Source organism: Gracilinanus agilis, chromosome 1 (genome assembly GCF_016433145.1).
Source record: "Gracilinanus agilis isolate LMUSP501 chromosome 1, AgileGrace, whole genome shotgun sequence".
In the NCBI taxonomy this organism is placed as follows: domain Eukaryota; kingdom Metazoa; phylum Chordata; class Mammalia; order Didelphimorphia; family Didelphidae; genus Gracilinanus; species Gracilinanus agilis.
Window position 1 is genome coordinate 265,926,600 of NC_058130.1, and position 21,323 is coordinate 265,947,922.

Below are 21,323 nucleotides of genomic sequence, written 5' to 3' on the forward strand. Positions count from 1 at the left end.
ACTTCACAGGATTATCATGAAGATAAAATGAGATGATATTTGTAAAGCACTTTATAAACCAATGGGCTTGGAATCAGGAAAACTTACTAGCTGTGTGACCCTGGGCAAGTCACTTAACTCTATTTGCCCCACTCTCTTCATCTGTAAAACAAGCTGGAGAAGGAAATGAGAAACTTCTCCACTACCTTTGCCAAGAATAGGATTCCAAGAATGACAAGAATCCCCAAAGGGATCACAAAGAGTTGGACACAATTCAACAACAGTAACAGTTAGGAGAAAATTTCCCAAATATGGAATATAGACAGGATCATTGAGATTTTAAAAATTTTCTATTTCAGAGCATTCTTTCCTTTCCTTTCTATATCTCTAGATCCATATTGAATGAAGGCCAGTGTTCCCACTCCCATGCCTAGTTCTGCCGATCTGCCACGGAAAAGAGAGTCATGTAAATGGTTTGTAGAATGAGTATTCTCTGGTAAGTAATGGGGAGATTGTGGCTGTTGGGAAAGCCAAGACAAGTGCACTGGCTGTCCTCTGGAGAAGTCTCTTCATTGGTAGTTTGAGGTTATCCCCACCTAGTTTGTAGACAGAATAAATGGAGTGGAGATGGTGGCAGGCAGCTATTACTACTACAACACCACCCAGCCTACCCCACCTGTTACAAAAAGATCTGGCAACGCTGACCTTAGAGATGACTGATTGTGTGAGGACATATGCATAAAAGTTGTTTTCAAATATGGGAATAAGTTGTAGAAAGGCACGAGTCGGCACAATATAGGGGAAAATGGACAATTAGAATTATATGAATATGCTAGACTGCTTTTGAAGGGAGTAGGGACAGTACAGTGTAAGGAAATGTCTCATGTTGGAGTCGACATTTGAAATGAGCTTTAAAAGTAAATTTTGGAGGGCGTAGATAGGTGGCTCAGTAGATAGAGAGCCAGGTGTAGAGAAGGGAGGTCCTGGGTTCAAATGTGACCCTAGACATTTCCTAGTTGGGTGACCCTGGGCAAGTCACTTAACCCCCATTGCCTAGCTTTTACTGTCTTCTGCCTTGGAGCCATTGCACAGTATTGATTCTAAGATGGAAGGTAAGGGTTTTAAAAAAAGTAAATTAGGAGTTATGAGAAGTATAAGTGAGAAGGGATTGCCATCTAGGCATTGGGTGATAGTGAGATGGTGTATGAATAGCAGCAAGAAGAACAGTTTGGCTGTAGTGAATTAGCTAGTATTTATATGGGGGTTTGAGGTTTGCAAAACACTTTGCAAATAATATTTCACTTTATCATTTATTACAAGTCTGAGTGGTAGGTGCTATTATTATCATCCTTATTTTACAGATGAGGAAAATGAGGCAGAGAGGTTAAATGACCTTCCCAGGATCACACAGCTAGTAAATGTCTGCGTCCACATTTGAACTTTGGACTTCTTGACTTCAGGTCCAGCACTTCAGCAACTAAGCTACCCATCTGCCCCTAATAATTATAGCTGGCATTTATATAGTGCTTTAAAGTTTCAAAGTATTTTACAAATATTATCTCATTTATCCTAACAATAACCCTGGGAGCTAGTTCTATTTTATTATTTCCATTTTACAGATAAGAGACCTGAGGTAGAGAAAGGTTGAGTGACTCACCCAGGGTCACTCAGCTAGTTAATATGATTTTAATTCAGGTCTTTTGGACTACATGTCTATCACCCTATTCATTATGATACTGAGGAATATATAAAGAGACATGTTTAAGAAAAGTACAACAAATCTGGAAAGGTGGCTTAGAGTCAGATTATAAAGGGCTTTAAATGGCATACAGATGAGTTTCCATTTGATTCTTGAGGTGACAGATAACTATTAGAGTTTATTGAGCAAAGGAATGACACAGTTAAACTTAAGAATATCTCTGTGCAGCCATTTGAAGGATAGATTGGAGAGAGGAGAAACAATTTCTTTGTAATTCAAGTTTCACATTGGAAAAGATGGCTAAATAATTTAAAATCATGATTGGACATGGGCCACATGTGGCAGGAAGGACAAAGGCAATCATAAAAACTGATGAATATTTCTTTCCGTATCAAAATACAACTAGGCTTTATCCATACAGAATTTATTGATGTTACATTTTTAATCTTGGGCATGTCTCTTCTCTCTTCCTTCTCCCCAAACACAAATATTCTCACTTCTGAGTATAGCCCTGATTATCATCCCAAATATTCCAGTATTTGATTGCTATATGCTTAAAGAAAGCAAGCTATTAAAATGATAACATTAGCCAAGGAAAAGCACAATTAAAAAACTAAAGTGGAAAGACAATTGATTTCCAATGTAAAGTATATTTGGCTTCTGAATTATTTTGCTGTTTTGAATTTTATTGTGCTGCTGCAGCATGGCATAGTGAATACATTCTTGGGATTATAGTTTGAAATATCTTTTATTATGTTTGACCCTGGACAAATCATGCAAATTCTCAGAGGCTATTTTCTCATCTGGAATGCAGAAAGTATCTGTAATATTTACTTGTGAGGGTCAGATGAGATAATATTGGTCATGCCTTATCTCGAAACCAATTATTAGAGGACAGAGGGTTGACCTGGGAGTCAGGTTCAAGTCCTTTCTCCGAAATTTTATTGTTTAGTCGTTTCAGTCATATTTGACTTTTTATGACCTTATTTGGAGTTTTCTTGGCAAGGATACTGGAGTGATTTGCAATTTCCTTCTCTAACTCATTTTACAGATAGTGAAACTGAGGCAAATAGGGTTCATTGACTTGCAGTTATTAAGTATGTAAGCCTGAATTTGAAGTCAGGTCTTCCTGATTCTAGGCCTAGTGCTCTACCCACCTAACTGCCCCAAAACACATTGATACACATTGGCTAACAGGCATGCTTAAATCACTTCTCCTTATCTCAGTCAACTCTTGAATTATATCCAATCCTTTTTTGTCAATTTGTGATTTGTCAATCTGTACTGATATAGAAAGTTTCTACCCAGAGAATTTCAAACCCTAATGAACCCAAAAGTCCAGACCTGGGAATGAGGTCTATTTTCTCTTCATTTACTTCTTTTGCCTTACAACATCAGAAAACTCAAGTCTGTGAATTGGTAACAGATAGACCGAGAAATTGGTAGAATTTCTTTTTCTAAATTGACACAAAATCCCCAGGTACATTACCTGAGGGAACTGATAACAGAATCATTAAAAAGTTGAGATGCTGTAACATAAAACTAAAGTCTTGCTTTACTAGATGCAAACTCTATTCTAGGAACTATATATTATTCCTGCATATTCTAGCCAGGAGAGGAAGAAAATGATATTTCACAACTAAAGGTCAATAAATGATTTGCAGGCATGTATGAACTTTTCACTCAAGATTACAAGCTGGTTGAGCTTTAGAGACTTGGACGTCATCTGGTTCAAAACCTTCACTTGTTTATGTTTATTGAAATAATATTGAAATACTTCCCTCCTCCAAGCCCCCAACAACAATAATAACAAAACTCTGAATATATTTGGCAAGCACTGGGTAATTTCCCCAAATTTTGTGTAATAGCTATAGCAAATCTATTTATTCTTATTATTCTGTTGTCCTTGCTTGCTCCTTCCAGTAACACATACCACAGCCCTCACACATAATAATCCCCAAAGAAATAGTCTCAACAACTCAATCATTTTCAGTAACCAAATTTTAGCATCATGTCTTCCTGAGCACCTAGCATTTATTATTTTGAGATTTATTTTTAACATACAATACATAAGACAAACAGATATCAGAAAAACTTAGCTTCCTTCCTTCCTAGTGAATTAAGAAGCTGAAACTTCAGGGAACTTTGATCAAATGGTGGGAGACAAATATTATCTGTTTTTAAAGTAGTGTCTACATGACACTTTTTTAATGAACTGAGATTCTACTATTAACTAGCTGCTGTTATAATGGATTCCTGGGACAAGATGGACACCACTTCAAGTGACAAGACCGTCAACTGGAGACCTCAGAATATACCCAGGTGCCGTGAGCCAGGGCCAAAAGTCAGTTGGAGCCAACCCTATAAATACCCATCATGCACAGCACAAGACAGTTCAGTCTAGGGAGGTGGGAGGTCAAGAGGGAGGGTAAGCCCTATACTTGCAATTCATCTGCCTTGCCTGAGAGACCTAGAGAGCTATTATAAACATCATCAATAGAGCTGAGAGAACAGTATTACTCTCATTCAAGAAGATCATTAGTAGCCTTCCCTAATCTTTGGCTTGGCTCTGGCCAAGTCAAGCCAGAGTTAGTGAGAGGGTGAAGAATCTCCAGTCTCTACCTGATCTAGCAACCTCTGTAGCTTTGATAATTTGTTTAGACAATTAGCAATATGATTCCCAAATCCTCCATCCTTTCCCTTGTTCCTAACCCTGTTAAGTTAGAATTAAATATAGTTGTTTGCTACAAAGAACCTTTTTTGAGTGGTGAATATATCTAAGGCCCTTGGAAAGGGGAGACAGTCATGCAGTCAGATCTATAGCATTATCCAATCAGCACACCAATAGCCCTTATCAATATTCATTCCAACCCCAAGTTGAGGAACTAGAGAAGTTGACTACACATATAACTTCTCAGTGGTTCCCTGCCTGGGCATCTGTTAAAAGGAGACAACTGACAGGCTTAGTCCAGCAAAGCCTGTCAGGTGGGGAGAGGCATAATCCTTCTGCCAGCAGTACCCACACAGAGGTCTGTGGGTGAGAGTGTGTATCCTCTCTCTCTCCCCAATCAATCCAATTCTCTCATTCCCATTCTTTTTAACACTGCCCTAGCAAATAACAAAATAGATGTGCTCAGCTCTCAGGTTAGTGTCACATAAACATTATATCATTATATATCATTATCTATATCTATATCTATATCATTATATATATATGGTATATCACTAAAAAAATCCCCAACCTTACCTTCTATCTTAGAATCAATACCTGGTATTGGTTCCAAGATAGAAGAGTGGTAAGAGCTAGGCAATTGGAGTCAAATGACTTGTCTAGGGTTGCATAGCAAGGAAGTGTTTTAGGCCACATTTGAACTAAGGACTTCCCATCTCTGGGCTTGGCTCTGTATTCACTGAGCCAACTAGCTGCCCCAAGAAGTGAAGATAATTTAAAGAGACTGATGTATTATTTAGTAAATGGAGTCCATTTCAAATGCCTCACTGTGCTATGGAGATAACTAGGGTTTTGAAGGCTGTAAGCTGTGGCAGATAAAATACTTCATAGATAATTCTGGCTATATCACACACCACAATAAACTCCAAAAGGATATACAAGTTATAATTAAAGCTCATCCTGTTAAAAAAATTAGAAGAGAACTAGATCAGTACCTTTTGCAGCAATGGTTAAGAGGTAAATGACTGATAGCCATAGGCAAGGGAAAGCGTGATTATAAAACAGATTATGGATTATTTGTTATATGAAGCTGAAAAGCTTTTGTATGAACAAAATTAATGCAATTAGGTTAAGATAAGAAATGTCAAATTGTCAAATGGGAAAAAATATTTTTTGTCAAGATTTTAAAATCATATTCTGATATTCAAGAAATATAAGCAACAGACATTTGCAGAACCAAACAGAACCAAAGACCTTTCTCTAATAGATAATTATTTAAAGAAAATGAACAAATATTTCTCAAAAGAACTGCAAATTATTAATAACCCCCACATCTCCTTATTTCTTTATGAAACAGTTTTAAAATTTAAATAACAAAAACTAAGTTTTAAAAAATAGCTGAACAAACTTAACTTTTAAATAACAAATTAAAAACACTTAAGAACTGATCAAAGCAATGACCAATAATTATGAAGAATGTGCTACGCACTTCATGACAGCGAAGTGATGTACTAACTATACAGAATAAGAGACACATCTTTGGACATGAACAATGTCTGAAATATTTTTACTTGACTGTGTATTTATTACAAGAGATGGCTTTTCTCTTTTTCTTCCTGTTCTTTCTCACTTCTCTTGGAGGAAGCAAGTTGAGGGAAAGAAAATAAATACCTTTTATTTGAAAAAAAAGTAAAAAAAATATTATCCAAATTTCATCTCTTTTTAAAAAATCTTCCTTGATCTACCTCAAATCAGAACTTGGCCCAAACTTTCAGAGTATCATACTTGAGTACACATTTAGATATTGGCAAAACTGACAATACATGAAAAGGATTCTTAGAAACAAAAGTAGTTCAGTAGGAGAATTAAATGTACCAAATAGTTGATAAACTTCTCTTTAGAAAAAAAAATTCATGCAGAGACTAGATAATCATCTTTCTGAAGATGCTAGAGAAGTAATCTTACATTAGACAGGAAGTTGAACTAGATGGCTTCTGGAGTCCCTACAAACTAAGCTTCTGTGGTATAAAGTTATTAGTATATAGAAGCTTAAGTAGCTGGGGATGTGAGTGTAGACAATAACTAAAACTGAGAAAAAATCTGAATAGACACTGCTGAAAGAATTGTGGAAAGATAAGCCCGATAAGGTACTATGGGTGGAACTCTGAATTGGAAAATAATTGAAATGGAAAATAATTTGGAATTAGGAGAAGGTAGTTACTAAAATTTTTATACCCTCCAAAGAAGAAATTCAATCACCAGGTGTTTACCCCAAGGTGAATAATAAACAAAAAGAAAGGCTCCAATGGCACTAAAATCCTGAAACAATTTATAGACACAAGGAATTTGAAACAAAGAAGATGCCCATTGATAGGGAAATGGTTAAGCAAATTGTGTGATATAAATACAAAATAAAGTATTTTTTGGGAAAAAATGACATATAACTAATACTGAGAACAGGGGAAGACTTACATGAGCTGAGGCAAGGAGAAGTAAGCAGAACCAAGAACAATAACAATAACAAAAGAATCAAAATTGAAGGATGAGAAATTGTAGCAAAAAAGTTGCTCCCCTCCAAATACAGAAAATACGATGAGTCAATTCAACCTATTTCTTTGCAGCCAGGAACATGGATCACTGCATATAATAATGTCAGACTAAAAAAAATTGTTGACTAGTTTAATGAACTGTTCTTCATATCCCCCATTCCCAACATTTTTTTTTCCTTAGACAGTTCTCTGGGAAGTAGCATAACTCTATAGAATTTTCAAGAAGCTTCTTCATGAGGTTTGTGAGTTAAACAATAAAGTCTATATGAATTGAGAGACTTGTCAGTCTTCCAGAGGGAGGGTTCTCTGAAATGACATGACCTACTTACTACCGGGAATAATGTTTTTGCAGTTTACTTTTGCTTAAAGATTAACTAGAGGAACATTCTCAGTGGTTCACTGCACCAACACAAGGGTTTCTAAAATGGTAAACACTACATAAAGACAAGAAAATGTGTGTAAACCTGGATTCCATGGAGATATATAACAGAGAGAGCTTTTTTCTTAAATAGTTCTGGCCACTGGAAAGAATACATTAGCTAGAACTGGGGGAAAATGATAATACTTATGTTTCATGGAGCTTATTTATCCAAACACTAAGTTATATGGCTCTGAGAGTTCAGTAGAACTGAAAAAGCTGGTGGATTATGATCCACCATGATTATATACTTGTTGGGAAGTACAGTGAAACCTATATTAAGGAATATATTCATTATTCCATCAGTAAGTGGTCCTTATTTAAACCACTGGGTTTTAAATAGAGATTTCAGTTGGAATTTCAATACAAATAAAGAAAAAAGCTATTCTGATTATTTTAGTTACTGCCTACATGCATATCCCTCCAGCTACTTAAGCTTCTATGTGTTCTAACTATATACCATAGAAGCTTAGTTAGTAGGGACTCCAGAAGTTATCTAGTTCAATATCCTATCCAGCGTGAGATTATTTTCTCTAGCATCTCAGGAAAGTGATTATCTAGTCTCTGCTTGAAAATTTTTAGTAAGAAGTTTATCAGCTATTTGGTACATCTCATTCCACTACTGAACTATTTTAGTTTCTAAGAATTCTTTTCTTATGTAAAGTCACCTGAAACAATAATAATAATTATTATTCACATTTCACTATCATTGTCTATAGACATTCCCAGGTCTGCCTACTACTTAATTCTTAACTTTTCTGAAAGATATAGTCTAAATGTCATCTCTTTCATGACACTTTCCCTGATCTACTCTCAGTCTAAAGTAATCTTTCCATCCTCTAAACTTTTGCAACATGCCATCTTTATTGCACTTTTACAACATACCTTGTATTAAAGTAATTTGTATATACCATCTACTTTATGAGACTGTAAGCTCTATGAAGGCAGAGTCTGTGCCTTATTTTTTCTTTTCTTTTTTTTGAAACCCTTCCTTTCCATATAAAAAGTAATACTATTTGTAATGGTTCCAAGGCAGAAAAGTGGTAAGGGCTAGGGAATAGGGGTTAAGTGGCTTGCCCAGGGTCACACAGCTAGGAAGTGTCTGAGACCAGATTTCAACCCAGGACAGCTCTTATTTTTTCTTTGTACTCTTATTTCCCCTTTAACTTGATACTCAAGGCAGTACTTACTCAATATTTGTTGCAATAATCCTAAGTTTTGCCCTTTGGAGGCATATACAGGTTTTGTGCGATTTCTTTGAATTTTATTTTCCTCTTTTGATAACAAAAGGGTGGAACTGGGTCTTTTCAAAAGTTCTTTCTAGCTCCATAACCTTGACTAAGTCTATTTCCTTCTAAGTAAGACAGCCTTTCAATTATGTAATATAGATATTATTGTTTCCTAATACTTTTGACTAAAAGAGTTGATGACGATGTATTCAGATGCTACAGAAGGAACTCATGTTTCATGTAGTGGTTGGATGGATTGACTTCTGGGATCCCCTGTAATTCTGAGATTCTGTGATGCTGAGATCCATACAAATGGGTCATCCTACAGTCTAATACTCTGAAACTATATATGCATATAGTATATAGTGAAGCTGATGGTTAAAGAGAATCGTTTTCTTATTCTTTGCTTTTAAATAAAAGGCTTCTCTTGTATTTGAAGCCAGAATTCCCACTGACAACCAAGTATAAATAATAATGTAACATTGTGGGAAGGCACTTCTACTCATGGATCACAGCACACAGAGTCAAAAATAAATCAGTGTCACTTCTTATTTAGACATGTGACATACGCACATAGCAGGAAAGTCAAAATGAACTTTTTCAAACCTATTATTGTCTGAAATCCACAAAACATAATTGATATAATCTAATGTTTTTCCTCTAACATTATCTTCAATTTATCCTGTATAAATTTTGTTTCTATAAAGCTATTTGTATGTTGTCTCCCCCACTAAGACTGTGACTTCCTTAAAGCAGGGATTGTTTTTGTCTTTCTTTGATTCTTCACTGCTTAGCAAAGTCCCACGGTCAACTCCCATGACTCACAGTCTATACAGCCATCGACAAACATCTGCCCTTGACTATTAGGCAGGATCAAGGACTTGCCAGATGCCCATGGATTCCCCTCAACAATTTTCTAAGAGGATGATAAAATATAAATAATCAGCATTTTTGCTACTGTGAAGGGCAGTAGATTCTGTCCTATGCATGTTGCAAGTTGCCTTCATGTAAATTCTATATCCTTCCCTTCCTTCCAGCTATTACTCTTCACTCCTCCATATCTTCTGTGTAACTTTCATACTCTAATCTCTCCCTCTGTCATGCCCAACGGACTCCACCCTCAACTATCTAGTGTTAACAAACCTCCCTTCAAATTAGAACTCTTTCTCTCCTGCACCTTCCATTTCCTTGCAATCATAGAAGTTCAGCTACCTCCAAAAGACCCTGCATCCCTGACTACCTTCATCAGAACTAGATATATTATCACTCAGGACCCCTATCTCTTCAAATGCTAGGCTAGGAAGGAGAGCATACATACAGCAGTCATGCATATTTGCCCCATATTGTCCCTTATAGACTGTTCATTATTATTCAGTAACTTATTCTCTTTCAAGTTTTACTACTGGATTCATGCTCCTTGGCAGATACTGTTGGCTGTTCTCTACCAAATCCCAGATCATTATCCGTCTTTTTTCAAAGAATTCATTTGACTTAGTGTCTTACTCCTCAGAGAAACTTGTCTCCTTATACTTGGGGACTTCTATTTACATGTTGATGTCCCATTGACCACTTAGCAGATATTTTCCCATCTGGATGTCACTTGGGATCTCTAATTCAGTATGTCTGGAACACTCATGATCATTTCCCTCAAATTATCTCTCTTCTTCACCTCCTATGTCTGCTGAAGTTTTCTCAGTAATCCATATCCACAACTTTAGAGTCTTCCTCAATACTTTCCCCAGTCTATTCATACATCCTCCACCCAAGTTTAGGCCCTACATTTATTCACTCTCTTCTCCAGTCTTAGGGTAGCGAGGTGGCCTAGAATCAGGAAGACTCATTTTCTTGAGTTCAAATTTGACCTCATACACTTACTTGTTGTGTGACCCTGGGCAAGTCATTTAACCTTGTTTGCCTCAGTTTCTTCATCTGTAAAATGAGGAGAAGAAAATGGCAAAACACTCTAGTATTTTTGCCAAGAAAACCCCAAAGGGGTTCATGAAGACTTGGACATGACTGAAAATGACAGAGCAACAACAATTTTCTAGTTTTCCGGATACTCTAAAATTTAAATTTCAAAAACAAGTCTGACCATGTCACTTCCTTACCCAAGAGGCTCCTGCTTGCCTCTGAGATAAGATAATAACAGTTAACTTTGTATACCCCTTACTATGTGTCAGACACTCTGCTAAGTGCTTTACAATGATCTTATTTATTCTTCACAACTACCATGAAAGGTAGGTGCTATTATTCTCCTCATTTTACAGATGAGGAAACAGAGGCAAATACATGTTAAGTGACTTGCCCAAAGTCATATAGCTACTAAATGTTTGGGTCAGATGTGAACTCAGAATAAGATTTAAAGTCTTCTATTTGGCTTTTAAAGACATTTATAATCTGGTCCTAATCAACTCTTTCAGGCTTATTATATATTATTTCTTTTCATACATATTATATACCAGCAAAGCTGGTCTATGTGTTGTTCCCCACTTACCATATTCTTTTCTGTCTTCATGTGGACTTTCTATTCCCTACTTTTGGAATGCATTTCCTCCACACTACTAGTTTGTAGAATTCCTCATTTCCTTCATGGTTTGGCTCATGTGGCCTCCTATAGGGAAATTATACTGATTTTTCCCCACCTTCCCCCAATTACATTATACCCAATATATTTGGTATTTTATTTTCTTTATATATGTTTTTTTTCTCCCAAAAGGATATAAATTCCTGGAGAACAGATTCTTATTTTTGTTTTTGTATCCCTATTGGCCTTGCAGAGGGCCTGGCCCACTCCATGCTTAATCAGTGATTTTTTAAAATGTAAAAACATTTTTTTCAATTACATGTAGAAATAATTTTTGACAACTGTTTTCTGATATTTTGCAATTCTCTCCCTCCCTAAGTCCTCTACTCCGTGAGGTGGTAAATCATCTGATATAGGTTATACCAGTGCATTTAATACATTTAATTAGTGATTTTTGAATGAACAAATGAAAGAATGAAATGGAAGGTGGATGATTTTCCAAACAATGTAAAAACCAATTGAGATTATACTACACTGTGAAAAGAGCAGTGAGGAGTTGTAAATACTCATGCATACCTGAGACAATTACAAGACATTTCCCAAGTAGATCAAATGAAATGAGATTCTGGGACATAAGACTAAGGATTAAGAGATCTTCATTTTTGGGGGGGCTCAGGTTTTTCATCTGTAAAATGCTTCCTTTATTTCCAGTTCTATGTGGCTGGCTCTAGGTGTTACATTCTTGTTCCTTAAAGAGATGAACAATCGAAGAGCAAAGAAGAAGGGAAAGACACTGATATGAGGGAACCAAAGGGCTGCACATCCTCATGGGAAACTGCTATGTAGTGAGCTGGAGGTTAAATAGTCAGTGGAAAGAGTTGCTAGAAACAAAGCCTAGACATCATATTGTTTGTAAAGTGTACTTTACTTTCTTTTGATTTTTTTCCAACTCAATTCTTATTTATTTCATCCTTATTCATCTTAAATTTGGCCTGCAAAGGTTTTTTGGAGAGGTATCATTTGAATTTAGGTCTTTCAGACTCCAGGCTTGGTGCTCTATCCATTGAACCACCTAGCTTCTGTCATTTCCTCTTATATTGATGAGTTTGAATGTGGGCTGCTCTTCTGGTTAGCTGATGGATTCGTAGCGGTTACTGTTTTAAATGTGTTTTATTAAATTAAAAGTATTCCAAATAATATAGTCATCTTAAAGCAAGAATCTTTAAACAGTTTTTTAAAAAATTATTTTTAATCCCTCACTAAATACTAAATATTGATTCTAAGACAGAAGAGCAGTAAGGGCTTGGGCAATTGGGATTACGTGACCTGCTCAAGGGTCATATAGCTAAGAAGTATCTGTGGCCAGATGTGAACCAAATTCTTTCTGACTCCAGGTCTGGTGCTTTATCTGCTGTGTTACCCAGCTGCCCCTTTAATCAGATTTAGAAGTGCACTGCTAGGAAGGAATTATAAGTGACACCTGGGAGCTCCAAACTGAGAAGGAAAAGAAAGAAGAAAAGAAAGAGGTTGCTTTTCTACCTTCCCTCTTTTAGTTTTAAGCAGAGAGGCAGGCTGGCTGAGCCCTTCTGAAGATAGCAAAACTATCTTAACTCTGAATGCGTAATATGTGGGTAGACCCACAGTAAGCTCTTCAATGAAGACCCTAACCAAAAAGGCAGCAATAGCAGATGAGCCTTGGAATCAGAGACTTAGGTTCAAGTCTTGCCTCTGACACATACTAGGTATGGGCTCATGGGCAAGTTATTTAACTTATCAGGACCCTGAGCAACTTGTTGACAATTTAACGAATTCATGATGTTTCTGATCTGTACTACTGGAAGGAGACTCCAAACAAGGAATTCCCTACACTGAAAACATTACACATCTGGACCAAAAGCAAAAAGTGAACAAAAAATGGAATGACAAGAAAAAAGGAACAGACATTTTCTAGCAATTGAAACATCATTTTGGTCAGTTGTTATCCTTGAGAAAAGAGTAGGGATATATATCGTTCCAGAAAAATGAACAAAATTTCCTACCTTTCTGAGTCTTGAAAGGAGACTGGCTACATGTTCGTGTTGCTCTGCTCTTGCGAGGTCTTCAGCAGTTTTCCCATCCTGTGAAAATACAAATAAATTGTTACAGTAGTGTTCTTTTCTCAGCAACTGGAAAGTGTTTCATTTGTCAGTTTTACTCTGGGGCATTAATAGTATAAATGTCATCAGAAACAAAGAGGATCAGGTCAGGAAGTTAACTAGGATTGTTTTTCTCTTGGAATTCCTTATTTTACTTAACTTGGCCAGGACAACTTAGGTCGTCCAAGTTAACTATCCAGAAGCTGTGCTAGGTGCTGGGGATACTAAGAAAAACAAAAAGGATTCTGCTCTCAATGAGTTCACAGGCTAATGGTTTGAACAGAAAAGGTAAGGAGCAGAAAAACAATGTCTTGAATATATTTTAGAGTGAAAAGCATTAACCCAAGCTCATTTATTTCCTTAGAATGCTCATCATTGGGGGGCAGCTGAGTAGCTCAGTGGATTGAGAACCAGGCCTAGAGACAGGAGGTCCTAGGTTCAAAGATGGCCTCAGACACTTCCTATCTGTGTGACCCTGGGCAAGTCAGTTAACCCCCATTGCCTACCCTTACCACTCTTCTGCCTTGGAGACAATACTAAGTATTGACTCCAAGATGGAAGGTAAGGGTTAAAAAAAAAAAAAAAGAATGCTCATCATTCCTAAACTTCCCTTTTCCAATGAAGTAGATAGTATAGGACTGTCATTAGATACATAATTTTAGTTAGTACAAAAAAGCCTTAAAATTGCATAAGAATATAATGTATAAAATACCTATTATATTAGTTAAATCACAGTAGAGAGCAACTAAGTGGGCCAATGGATAGAGCACTGGGCTTGGAGTTAGGAAAATTCATCAACCTGAGTTCAAAAGTGGCCTCAGACACTAGCTGTGTGATCCTGAGCAAATCACTTAACACTGTTCGCCTCAGTTTCCTTAAGTGTAAGCTGATCTGGAGAAGGAAATGGCAAACCAGTCCAGTATCTTTGCCAAGAAAACCCCAAATGGATCATGAAGAGTTGGGTATGACTGAAACAACTCAACAAAAACAAAATATTATGTCATATATTTTTGTCCAACAACAAGTATCTATTATATGCCAGGTCCTGTGCTAAACATCAAGGATACACAAAGAAAGGTAAATACAAGGACTTAGAGACTTCAACAAGCTTACATTCTAATGATGGATACAACATTAGCATATATTGTACAATGAAATGCAGAGGATCTATTTAGAAGAGGGTACATGAATTACTGATGGTTCAAAGAAGATGGTTTTAGTTTTCATGAAAGTTGTAAATTAAAGAGCTTCACTGAGCATAAAGGAGAAACAAAGGGGTCTGTAAGACTATTCTTGACATTTAATTGAACAAGTTTCACAAGTGAGCAATTTAATACAAAATCAGTTCACTCCTTTTATTCTAAATGACTATATTACTTGTCTGGCATAATTTTTATACATCCGTTTAAGGTTCCTTTTCTGTAAGTACAGTAATTAATTCAGGTCACAAGACTCATTTAGTAAATTGCTCTTTCTACCTTACTAATGGTATTTCTAGACTGCCTGAAAAAATTAGCTCTCCTCAAAAAAAGCAACCAGTTTATCACTTTTCAGTAGTAGTGGTGAGGTCATAATATGTTTTCTCTCTAGGTTCAACCATTGGTGATATTTTGAGAGTGGTGATTTTGTACTAAGGGGGTCCTAAAAGCATATGGAGATACATAAAGTATAAATAACTGGGAGGGGTGTGCATAAGACTTGGAAGACTTCCACAGAGAAGTTTTGGGTGCTCTCTCCCCCCACCCCCAAAGGCAAATGGACTTGCACAGAATCACACAGCTAGTAAATGTCTAAGGCCAGATTTGAACTCAGGAAAGTGAGTCTTTCTGACTCCCAGATCAGCACTCTAACCACTGTGCCACCTAGTTGTCTCAGGGCATTCTCAAAGGGATAATGCTCCAATATGATTATAGCCTGACATCAATGAAAATGTCTAAATAGATAAATATTATTAAGCAACTTCCAAATAAATAAAAATACAAACCACTTACTAGGCTTTGGGGGCCTTAAATTTATCTTTAGGGGAAGAAAGGTATTTTCTAGTTCTATAATTTTATGATTCAATGGTTTTATTCTAGTTCCTCTATCAATGTTTAGTCATAATAACTAAAGTTCTAAACGTAGTCAGGTATTCAATGGTGCCTCACCTTTGTGACTCTGGATACCACTCTAGTGCCATTTTTATTTGTATTGGGCATGGGAAAGCTCCAGGAAGTTAGGCTGTAGGGTCAATTTGGGGGTTAAAATCTACTCTAAGGTACAAGGAAGAACATTTTTAGTCTACCTCTTGGAACACCTAAAGTGGACCACCCCATGTTTCTCAGATGAGTCACAAAACCCTTTGGCCTAGAGATAATCCAGGACCCAGAATTGCTTCTAGGTTCACCTTTTAACAGATCCAACTCAACTCCCTTGGAGAACTGGACCATGATTGTAGGTTTAAAAATAATGATGATGATGATGATAGCAAACATTTGTAGAGTGTTTTAAGGTTTGCAAAGCATTTTATAAAGATTTTATAATTCAATTCTCAAAACATCTTTGGGAAGGAGGTGCAATTATTATTCCAGATTTACAAATAAGGAAAATGAGGCAGGTAGCAGTTAAGTAACTTGCTCAGGGTTAAAAAGCTATTAAATATCTGATATAGAACTTAAACTTGGTCTTCTTATAAAATACCCCCCAAAAAACCCTTACCTTATTTTCTGTCTTAGAATCAATACTAAATATTGGTTTTAAGTCAGAAGAGCAGTAAAGGCTAGGCAACTGGAGTTAAATGACTTACCCAGGATCACACAGCTAAGAAATGTCTGAGGCCAGATTTCAATCCAGGACCTCCTGTCTCCAGGCCTGGCACTGTGCTACCTAGCTGCCCTCAGGTCTTCTTAACTTGAAGTCCAACATTCTATACATTGCACCACCCAGTTCCTTCTCACGTCTGCTCATTTATAATTAGATAAGGGCTTCCATTTAAAGATAAGGGAGGGGTAGTAGAATAAGCTTTATATAGCACATAATATGTGCCAGGTATTTTATTAAAATTATCTCATTTTAATATTTACTAAAATTATCTTACTAATGACAACTCTGTAAGGAGATGCTGTTGTTATCCCCATTTTAGAGTTGAGGAAACTGAGCCAAATAGTGGCTATGACTTCCCAACAGTCACATGGCTAGGAAATGTCTGAGGTCATATTTAATCAAGTCTTCCTTACTCCAAATCCATCACTCTCTCCACTGAATTATCCAACTGATACGGTACCAATTATCTGTCATTTAGAGAATTAATGGCCAAATAAGGTTTACAGATGGCCTAAAAATTGTGGTTCTGTCCTTTTTTCTACTTCATCCTTGTTACTGCAAAAGTAATATGGGCATGCAAGACAGGAATATTTCCCATTTTTACCTATTTATGGGTTGCCATGGCTAAAGAGTTCATCACCAAATGATTAACCTCCAGGTGATATTCTATTCCAAACTTTGCTAGACTGATGCTTGGAAAGGTGCCTAAGTCTGTTGCCATGCCCATTCTGTGACTTTCCAACAAGGCAGAACTTGCCAGAACTCAAGCTCCATGGGCTTAGGCTTTTTGGAGTCTATAGTCACTTTTGCTTTGTGAAGAAGCATTAGAATAGGACTTTGTGGATGGTGCTTTTCTAAACTTCATAAAAATTATCCATTGGCTTCTGAAGACACTGTGAAGGGCAGTGGGGTGGATCAATGAATAGAGGGTCATGCTTGGAGATGGGAGGTCCTGTGTTCAAATGTGGCCTCAGATACTGCTTCACTTTGTGACCCTGGGCAAGTCGCTTAACCCTCATACCTAGGCCTTACCACTCTTCTGCCTTGGAACCGATACTTAGTGTCAATTCTATGACAGAAGGTAAGAGTTAAAAAAAAATAAAGACGTGAATCCTTTGGACAAGAGGAATCAAATAAAACACTCTACATTTTGATCTCCTACAACTACATTGTTTCTTTATCTGGATGGATTCCGCTTATTTAAAAAAAGAAAAAAACAACCAGAATGAGGTGAATAAATCTGAAGTATAGAATGGAGTCAAAAGTCAAAATTAATCCAAAATTACCAAATCAATATGTTGCTCTTCACTCCCCCCAATGCTTTTTCTGACACATATTTTTGCTTTTGATCCAAATGTTTTCTCATAAATGTTTTGGTTATACAAGATTTGAATGCTCTATATAAGATATGTAAATACATAATTGGCTCATACTTGGAGAGTTGCTGGTGTCACACATTTTGGTAATAGATATGTGATGCCTTCTCTTAAAGAAATATGGGATCCACTCTCAGGTTATACACCAAGTAGATAAATAATTAGGGGAAAGAAGTTTCATCCATATATGCCAAAATATTATGGTGTCATTTTTTTTGTCATAGCAAAGAACTATAATAAAGAAGATGATGGTTAATTGAGAAATACCTAAATAAGTTGTGATATGACAACTTAATTAAATATTATGGTACATAAGAATACAGTCAATTATTGAAACAGTTAAATGAACAAATACAAAGTAAAATAAGCAGAAACAGGAAAATAATATATACAAAGACAATGATATAAATGGAAAGAACAAAAAAAATCAAAACTGAATGTTGTTAATATGTTGGGAAATCTAGGTGATATAAAGATTAGAGATATCAATAAACATTTACTTTTTAAAAAAGAAAGGTAAGCTTGGGCTTGTGCTTGAGAGAAAAAAGTAAGTGCTTTGTTAATTAATGATTCATGTGACAATCTGAAGTGTTAGAACAATTGATGATGGCTATAGTGGATAGGTGGAGCTAGGTGGTAGAGCACTAGGCCTAGAATCAAGAAGATTCATCTTTATGAGTTCAAATCTGGCCTCAGACACTAGCTGAGGGATCCTGGACAAGTCATTTAATCCTGTTTGACTTAGTTCCTCATCCATAAAATGAACTGGAGATGGAAATGACAAACCACTTCCAAATCTCTGCCAAGAAAACCCAATTGGGGTCATGGAATATTGGATACAACTTAAAAAAAATAACTGAATGACAATAACATAGAGGATACTAGCTTTTCTAAATTACTCTGTTTTGTATAATTAAGTCTGCTAGTTGAATTCATACCATAAAAAAATTTTTAAGGCTTTTTTGAATCCCAGTCTAAGTATGCCCATTTCCTTTCTAAAATAATTAAGATACTATTTCATCACCTGTTTCATTATGTATGATTTTTGCAGTTTGCATTAAGTGAAGATATTCTTTGTATATGTGTATGCGTTTGTGTCTAATCAAATGAAAAAATACCACGTTAAGCACAATGCCTGACAAATGGTAGCAAATGTAATTTTTTAATAAGACTTGCATAAGATCTTTCAAAAAAAAAGGAATAATAGTGATAATGCCTATATCACTCTCTTCATCCTAAGTGAAGATTTTCCTTTTTCTTTTTTCTCTTTCATTTTTAACATAGCAATGGTATTTTAAATAATCATTTTATGACATTTTGTGATCCATGTTCCCTCTCTCTGTCCCTCTCCTCTTCCCTCCCCAAGATGGCAGGTAATATATAGGTTATATATGTACTATCATGCAATTCATATTCTCATGTTCATCTGATGTCAATATTGCTGATATAAGGAAAAACTCATTAAGAAGACAAAGTGAAAATTATGTTATGCTTCAATTTGCATTCAGACTCCATTAGTTCCCTAAGTGAAGATTTTCAATGAATGACCTCAGTGTCTTAATTTTTCCTGCTTCAGATTTTAGGATTTCTTCAATTTCATTTCTTTGTCTATTCTAGAGTTAAGGACAAAGTTTTATTTTAAGATTGCCCCACACTGGTTGGCAAAATGTTGTTTTGTGATTTGAAGCTAAGGAGATATTGAAAAAGTAGTAGGTGATCTCAGACAAAGCAAAAGCAAAAATAGATCTAATTAAAAGAGATAATCAGGGAAACCTCATTTTGCTAAAAGGTATCAGTACTACTGGAAATTTTTACACCAAATTTCTTTGATAAAGGCTTCATTTCTTAAATATGTAGGGAACTAAGTCAAATTTACAAAAATAAAAGCCATTTTCCCAATTGATAAATGGTCAAAAGATGCTTTCAGAAGAAATCAAAGCTATCTATAGCCAGGAAAAAATGCTTTAAATCACTATTAATTAGAGAAATGCAAATTAGAACAATTCATCAGAAATGAAAAATGTTGAAGGGAATTGAGGGCAAATAAATACACTACTAGTAAGGTGTTCAAGGAATTGTGAATTAGTTTGATCTTTCTGGAGGATAACTTAGAACTATGCCTAAAGGGCCATAAAATGGTTCCTACTTTGACCCAGCGATACCACTACTAGGTCTGTACTCCAAAAAGATTTAAAAAAAAGGAAAAGAATATTAATGCATGTATGTGTCTAAAATATTTATGGCAGGTCTTTTGTGGTGTAAAGAATTAGAAATTGAGGGAATGTTCATCAGTTGTGGAATGGTTGAACAAGTTGTGGCATATGATTGGGATGAAGTGCTATTGTGTGATAAAAAATGATGAGGGGGTTGGTTTCAGAAAACATATAGGAAGACCTACATGAACTGATGCAAAATGAAGTGAGAAGAACTGGAAGATCATTGTGTACAGTAACAAGCAATGCTGTAATGATGACCAACTGTGAAAGATTTGGCTATAAAATAATCAATAAAATGATCATGTAATAACAATATAATTCCAAAGGACTCAAGATGAAAAATGCTATCTACCTCCAAAGAGAGAACTGTTGAACTCATGAGTACAAATTAAAGTGTGTGTATGTGTGTGTGTGTGTATATGTAAATATATATACATATATATGTATTCTTTCTCACTGTCTCTCTGTCTCTCTCCCTCAACTTCCTTCTTTCCCTTTTTTGTGATAGTACTAAAACAGAAATAAATTTTACATGATTTTACATGTATAATTGATATAATTTTGTTTATCTTCTCAATTGGTGTAGGAAGGATGGAAGGGACAGAATTTAGAACTCAAAATGTAATTAGAAGATAATATTAATAATAAATAATAAATTCATTAAAAAAAGAAAAAGCAGTAGGAATCCTTTTCCTATAAATTGTAGGATCTATTTCCAATTTTGTTATGATATAGCATTGATGCAAAATCAAATATTCATGCTTTCAGGCCATTTCATGATAATATTAATTTTATCCATTTTAATGTCAATATCACCTGTACTGGAGCATTTATGACAGGTAAGTCATTGGTATTTTGGTTCAATATACACTATCTTGTCGTAGTACCAGAACATGAAGGAACAACCACTTCATGTTCCATCATGTCAAGCTAATCCTTAAGGCAGGTTCAGAGGGGGCCACATAGCCTTCACTGCTACGTTACCGTGTCTATTTATTTGGAGGAGCAGTTTCATTACACTGACTGGTTTGCTACCTCAGTCAATTATCAGAGTACAATTGGCTGCTATATCAGGGTTCATGCCAGGCCTTCATTATTGTCACAGCTGGGGCAGCTAAATGGCAAAGTAGATAAAACATAGTCTTAAGACAGGAAGACCTGAGTTCAAATCTGGCCTCAGACCCTTATTAGCTATGTGGCTTTGGACAAGTTACTTTAAAAAAAAATCTCTATTTGCCTTAGTTTCCTCATCTATAAAATGGGGATAATAACAGAACTACTTCCCAGAATTGTGAAGATCAAATGAGATAATAATTGTAAAAATGTTTAGTACAGTGCCTAACACATAGTATGAGCTATATAAAATGCTAACTAGTATTATAATTACATTATGTTGTCATAGTATAATTCATATTAAATATTATTATAATCATTACCAGTTGTCTAAGGGCAATGAGAATCACTTCCATATAATATTTCCTTACTTTATCACCATTTGCTTCTATCTCCAAGACATGGACAATGGCTTCGAGGAGATTGTTATTTTTCTTATCATTTTTCTATGGACTGCAAAGCCATAATTTCCCAAATATAGAAAGTGGGCTTCATGCCAACTAGCTGCTGAAGCCAGAGTCATGATACTAACCAGTTTGACAGGTAAACACAATAATTGCTCCACGGCACACCTGCATGCTGGCTTACCCATTCACTAACTCAAATAAAGAA

The 21,323-nt window shown here is 35.8% G+C and overlaps 1 protein-coding gene across 1 annotated transcript in view; it reads right to left on the reverse strand.

Moving 5' to 3' along the window:
• The window catches only part of DAPK1 (death associated protein kinase 1), a 252,352-nt gene that overhangs the window by 33,396 nt on the left and 197,633 nt on the right, over positions 1 to 21,323 (reverse strand). The window contains exon 19 of the mRNA XM_044679822.1: positions 13,109 to 13,186. Within this exon, the coding sequence (XP_044535757.1) occupies positions 13,109 to 13,186 (78 nt within the window). The remainder of the gene's footprint in view (positions 1 to 13,108; positions 13,187 to 21,323) is intronic.